The sequence below is a fragment of the Octopus bimaculoides genome, chromosome 11 (assembly GCF_001194135.2).
Source record: "Octopus bimaculoides isolate UCB-OBI-ISO-001 chromosome 11, ASM119413v2, whole genome shotgun sequence".
Taxonomy (NCBI): Eukaryota; Metazoa; Mollusca; class Cephalopoda; order Octopoda; family Octopodidae; genus Octopus; species Octopus bimaculoides.
In genome coordinates, this window is record NC_068991.1 from 5,901,893 (window position 1) to 5,908,812 (window position 6,920).

Genomic DNA, 6,920 nt, shown 5'->3' on the forward strand with positions numbered 1-6,920 from the left:
CCAATGTACGAAGGTCTTGCCTCACCACCTCAGCCCAGGTCTTCCTGGGCCTACCTCTTCCATGGGTTCCCTCAACTGTTAGGGTGTGGCACTTTTTCACGCAGCTATCCTCATCCATTCTCACCACATGTCCATACCAGCGCAATCGTCTCTCTTGCACACCACAACTGATGCTTCTAATGTTCAGCTTTTCTCTCAAGATACTTACACTCTGACGGGTATTCACATTGACATTACACATCCAACGGAGCATACTGGCTTCATTCCTTGCGAGCTTACGTATGTCCTCAGCAGTTACAGCCCATGTTTCACTGCCATGTAGCATGGCTGTTCGTACGCATGCGTCAATTCCTCATCTCTTAAATATAGAACTGTATCAAGCCTTTATTTGATAAACTGTGTCAAAACAAGAATCACACCGATTCCCATTGAAGATATTCATATATTTTTGGTCATTTGTGATGTTTTGTGCGACTTGTGTCTGTGTCATTTTATATCTTTGGAGTTTTAGATGTTTTTCGTTTGATATAATCAATATACAAGTTATATTCTTTCATTAGTTATTGAATTTTAAAGGCAGTGAGCTGGTAGAGTCATTACCACACCAGACAAAATGCTCAGTGGCCTTTCTTCTGGCTCTGAGTTCCTGAGTTCAAATGCTGTCCAAGTTGACTTTGCCCTTCATCTGTCCGACCCATGCAAGCACAGAAAAAATGGACCTTAAATGACGACGATGATGATAATGTTGATGATGATGATATATTCCTTTCTTTATTTTTACCAGGCACCAGCTTCATTTGGTTTAGTATCGTTCCTCATGCTTGAAGGTTTGGAGAGAGCTAGAATCAAAAGACATTTGCTTGCCTTTTCTGTCTCAGCGCCATTGTTATCAATTCTCACATATTTGGGATTGAGCCAAGTAAGTTCTTCCTCATGTTTGGCTTTTTGGTGTTTTATTGTGTGTATCTATATGTGTGTGTGTGTGTGTGTGTGTGTCTGTACGTGTGTGTGTGTATGTCTATGTATGTGTGTCTGTAGGCCTTGTGTCTATAGAAGAAAGGATTATTTCGTATAACTTGTGTTGTTTTTGCTTTAAAAAGAAAAAAAATTGAAAATATACGTGTGTGTGTGCCCTTTTCTAGATTTCACATGATGGTTGAAAACATGTATCATTGCCACATAAGTGATGTTGAAATAGCCTTAAATTTTTTGTTTATTTCTGGGCAGTTCTTTCTGCTAGAAAAATACATTTAGTGCAGCAGAATGGTTATTCTGTTGCCCATTTCTTCTCACATGGTAGATCAATAATAATATCAAATCAGATGCCAAGCATGAAATCAATTCAATTAACGTTACCCACTCCCATAACGAATCTGTTGTAACTTTGAACAGCTAATATAAAGAATCCTTGTTATTTTCTTTCTTTCATTTCTTTTTTCTTTTTTTGTTTTTCTAGCAAAATAAAGAAACCTTGTCCAATCTTCATGCAACTGGACTTGCTCTTCTATTCAGTGCCGGAACTTTCTTGTATGTGGCCACGGTACACGTCTTGCCTGAAGTGGCCAACACTCCAGCGCAAACCACACATGATGGCATGACCATCACTCGAGAACAGAAAGGTTTTAACAAGAAGGAACTTTTTACATTTGTGCTAGGGTCAGCCATTCCCGTAATTTTGGCTCTCAGCCACAAGCACTGAGAGATATATTTGTGTATGTCTTTAGAGAAAAATTTGAAAATTAAAAAAAAAAAATTGGAAAAAAGAACTCAAAAAAACATTGCTTTTTTATTGTTTTGTTTATATTTTGTTGAATTTTTTTTTTTTTTACATTTCTAGATTTTGGGCATGGTACCAAAAATTCTAGGTATTTCAATTATCATCTTTAGATAACATTCTAAAGTTAAAAACCAAAAAAAATTTTAATTTTTCACATTTTTTTTTTATTATTTTTATCTGTGCTTGAACTTTTTATCACCTCTGATTTCTTTTCCTTCAGAGGATAGAAAATGTCAGAATTAATTAGAAAAGATCAAATGCAGTCATTTTTATTTATTTTTTATTCATCTGTTTGTTTATTTTTAATTTTAAGCATTTACATTTATTAATTTTTTTTAAAAACTCATTTAAAAACTTTAGGAGAAAGTTATCTCCCTTAGAATACGTTATAACATTTTTGCTTCATTTCTCAAATTTTCAATTTGGGAAGAAAAAAACTCTAATTAAAACAAAATAAACAAACAAAAACTCTTGATAAATCCAGATTTATACCATAATATAACATATACATACATATATATAGACACAGACAAGTGTGCTGTACTATAAAATGTTCTTTTGAAATTTCTCTTCACTAAAATCAATGGTTTATTGCGTTATAAAAGACAACTTTTTGTTTAATTCTGCTGTTGTGGTTTTTAAATGGACGAGTTTATTTGACAGATCAGATTGTCGAATATATTGATTGATTGAATGATTCTCTTGTGAATGATATGCTGAGCTTATTGGTTGGTGCAAGTGTAGCTGTGTGGTGAGAAGTTTGCTTCCTAACCGTATAGTCCCAGGTTCAGTCCCATTTCATAGAAGCTTGGGTGTCTTCTATAGCCCAGTTTTGGTAGATGGAAACTGAATGAAGCCTCTGTTATATGTGTGTGTGTGAGAGAGACAGAGAGTTGTTGTCTCCTTGTCTTGGCATCATTTGATTACTGTAAACAAGTAGAATAAGTGCAAGGCTTACAAAGAATAAGTCCTGGGGTTGATTTGCTCGACTAAAGGTGGTGCTCCAGCATGGCTGCAGTCAAATGACTGAAACATTTATTGCAAACTGGCTTATCTCACGAAAGAAGTAATCTTTTTAGATAATGTGGTGTGTAACACAAATGATTGGATAAGGCTGGGATCTGATAGGAAGGATAAAATATAGGTGACTGGAGGAGGAGAAAGAGAGAAGAGTGTTTCCCAAGTGCCTGAGTGAGGTGGCACGAGACCAGCCACTTTTGAGAAGCAGAAACTACTGGAGTTTGTGCAAAGAAGACAGTGAGATGGGGTATCATCATCATTGTTGTTTAACATCCGCTTTCCATGCTGGCATGGGTTGGACTGTTTGACTGAGGACTAGCAAGCCAGTGGGCTGCACCAGGCTCCAGTTTGATCTGGCAATATGTCTACAGCCGGATGCCCTTCCTAACGCCAACCACTCCAAGGGTGTAGTGGGTGCCAGTCAGTGGGCACTGGTATGTAAACTTTTATTTGTTGCAGTCATTGGACTATGGTGATGCTGCAGCATGGTCTTTCAATGTTAGTCAAACAGTTTGATCCCACCACCACCACCCAGTTCTTATTTCAAGTCTTGCACTTATTTTGTTGTACATGTGTAACACACACACACACAGAGTTTCACTCACAAAGCATTGATCATCCTGGGGCTATTATAGAAGACACTCAAGGTTCCATGGGGTTGGCAAGCAAACTCCTTAGCCACACAGCCATGCCTGCACCTTAGGCAATGCTTTTCTGAAGGAACCACTTTTGGGCCTACTGTATAACCTTGTATAATCTTGGGGGTCTAATGGAGGGAGTGGCAAACTCCAGGGGTGCGGCACACACTCTGGCTGCACCACTGTGGAACCAGAACGTAAAGGGATGTTTGAAAAATATGGATTGACAGATATTGACATATTATATTAACACTCTTTTTATTGTCCATCTGTTGCCAAACGCAGACGTCCTGCTGTCCAGTGGTTTTATGACTCAAAGTAATTAAACGTTTTTTTGTTTTTTTTCCAAAGATTGTGAAGTACAGGTTTGAATTTAGAAAGAGAAAAAGAGAAAATAAGAAGTTTCAAATTGTAACATGTATAAAAGAGACATTTACGTAAGCATATTGTAGAAAACACACACACACACACACACACATGCACATGCACACATACAAATATGTAAATCAGTGTTGTAGAAATAGTGTTGTTCATATATTCTTATATGAATATTCATTTTGTGTGTCCTACATACTAGCAACAGATGATCAGCATCGTTTAACGTCCATTTTCTATGCTTGCATGGGTTGGACGGTTTAACCAGAGAGAGACACACAGACACAGGGAGGCATGTATATACATACAACATGCTTACGTACAGGAATAACCACTCACACACACACACACATAACACAGCACAGACACCCACATTAATTACTCACAAGGCACACTCACACATATAAACGTCGAAATAGCAAGAGAGAGAGAGACTAACGGATATATTAACTGCTATTACACTTCCTGTGTGGAAAGATTATCTCCCGTAGTTAAAATCTTAGTTGCCTCCCTTGATTGATTTCGCGTGGCAGTTGCCGAGTAATGATATCGTTAGCAAGTTTCCAATGGCCCAATCATTGATTTACTGCATTTCTGAGCGTACTACACCGGAGTATCAGTAATTAAGTATATCTCGTGTAATTTGGTTCCTGAAGGACCGGCTTTGCACTTTTCTGATCGATTTTAAAGTTCATCGCTGGAAAATAAACCCCACGCATATCTACCTATCTATATATCTACCTGTCTATCTATATATCTATCTACCTACCTATCTGTTAGTCTGTCTGTCTATGTATCTGTTTGGTTTATCTGTCTGGCTTTCTCTCAGTCTATCCGTCCATCCATTCATACGTCTATATGATTCTCATAGTCTTTGTGTTGTCCTAAGTAAACATGGCTGAATAACAAGTGGAGATGCATTTGTAAGTTGGACGCAGAATGCGATGTGAACCTTGTGGAATTATATATATATGTGTGTGTGTGTGTGTATGTGTGTGTTTACTCTCTGCCATGTGAACTTTTGCTCCGGTGGTTAAATTAACTATTGATTGAGAATCGCAGCTTTAAAGAATAAATAACCCAGAACGCCATCTGCCTAAAAACAAAATAGTTGAGCTAGCGTTAACATAATCCTTTCTACCAGAGGCACAAGGCCTCATATTATGGGGGAGAGGACTTGTCGATTACATCGTCTCCAGTATTTCACTGGTACTTAATTTATCGCCCCCGAAAGAATGAAAGGCAAAGTCGACCTCGGCGGAATTTGAACTCAGAACGTTGCGGCAACGATTCTGCCAGCTCACCGCCTTAGTGTTAACATAATAAAGAGACCATTAGAAAAATTAACATGAAATAATTCTATTGCGAGGAAAAATAGTATTAGACAATGACTACTGGATCGAAAGTATCGCTGGAGCGGAGGGTAACATGTCCAACAGTATCTAAGAACGGTCTGAGTTCGAATCATAAAGGTGTTGGTTTTGCCTTTCATCTTTCCGTGGTCAATAAATTAGTATACCAGCCAAAAACTGGCATAGATCTAATTAACTATTCTCTTCTCCAGATCTATAGCGTTATCACATAAATGTTAAAAACCAATTTTATTTTTAATATTTCGGCAAATACGGGAGGCAACTCAGGACAGAATTGGTATTTTTCTGAGTTCATCACTGGAATTTAGACTTCAGAGCAATTGCCAATGTAATGATATGAGAATCACTAATTAACTTAACAAAATTGTGACATTGTTAAGACAGAAAATAAGCAATATTATGGGTCATAATTTTGTGTCTTTATATCCAGGAGCAATACACAGTTACTTAGATGCACCTCGCTGATTAACTGACGAAACGATTAATCAAATTAATTGGTCAAATTGTTAACCAATGGACAGTTAAAAAACAAAATAGAAGTGAATCTGAACCAGTGCATGTGTTTATTATTGGTTCACATCAAGAATCTTGCAAACCAAATACAAAACTGAAACTTGTGTGTGTGTGTACGCGCGCGCGTGCGTACGAACCAACATGTAATTTAATAAGCAAGAATTACTGGAATGAAGTTATGTTAATGATGATGTCGTTATCACTAGATTTCAAATTTATTACCCATACGTCAGCACTTCTTTCATTGGTGCTATCTATTATGTTAATCTTTACTTTGGGCATATTATACATCCGTACATACATACATACATACATACATATATATATATATATATATATATATATATATATATATATATATAACTTTTATAATTAATACACTGTTGTTGTTTCTCTCTCTCTCTCTCTCTCTCTCTCTCTCTCTTTCTTTCTTTCTTTCTTTCTTTCTTTCTTTCTTTCTTTCTTTCTCTCTTCTCTCTGGTATCGTAGTGTGTAATGAAATGCGTTCTTGTTGTAAATGCATGTTCAGTCGACGAGAAAGTGCTGTAGTTGTAGTTGAATGACCAACATTATAACTTGAGTCACTACGTTTATGATTTCCATGTCTGTGTATATCTTTACAGTCTACATTTTTATTATATACAGATTACATGCTTTGCAGATAACTTTGTGGAATATATGTAGATCACATTTTTTGTTTGCACAAAAGCTTATAGATTGCACGTAGATTACATGCTAGCACATATATTTCTGTATGATACTTTGAATACGTCTGTAGTTAACTATATAGATTGCCTCCAGATTATGTAAGTATGTATATATGTATGTATGTACGTATGTATGTATTTATGCAAGTATGCATGTATGTATTATGTATCTCTTCAAGTATGTATGTATGTATGTATGTATGTATGAAAAATAAACACCAGAGTCGATTTATTCGACTAAAACCCTTCATGATGGTATCCCGGCATGGCTGCAGTCCAATGATCGAAGCATGTAAAAGAAAAGCTTTAAGAAGGTAAAAAAACGATTTGTTGTTTTGAAACGGAAGTCTGTGTCACGCAGAAAAAACCTTTCAAATACAGGGTGAAAAGGTTATTCAAATGAATGAAATGATGGCTTTTGATTATCATTAGTACATCGCTGGAACCAGTTTTGATGATTTCAATAGATGTCTTGTGGTTTCTGAAGATATTGGCATTCTTTTATTTATTTATGTTC

At 36.4% G+C, this 6,920-nt stretch overlaps 1 protein-coding gene across 1 annotated transcript in view; it reads left to right on the forward strand.

Annotated features, from left to right (window-relative positions):
• The window catches only part of LOC106877157 (zinc transporter ZIP9-B), a 33,599-nt gene extending 31,201 nt beyond the window's left edge, over nt 1-2,398 (forward strand). Inside the window, exons 6-7 of the mRNA XM_014925969.2 lie at nt 785-919; nt 1,457-2,398. Of these exons, the coding sequence (XP_014781455.1) occupies nt 785-919; nt 1,457-1,699 (378 nt within the window). The 3' untranslated portion in view covers nt 1,700-2,398. The remainder of the gene's footprint in view (nt 1-784; nt 920-1,456) is intronic.
• The last annotated feature ends 4,522 nt before the right edge of the window (nt 2,399-6,920 follow it).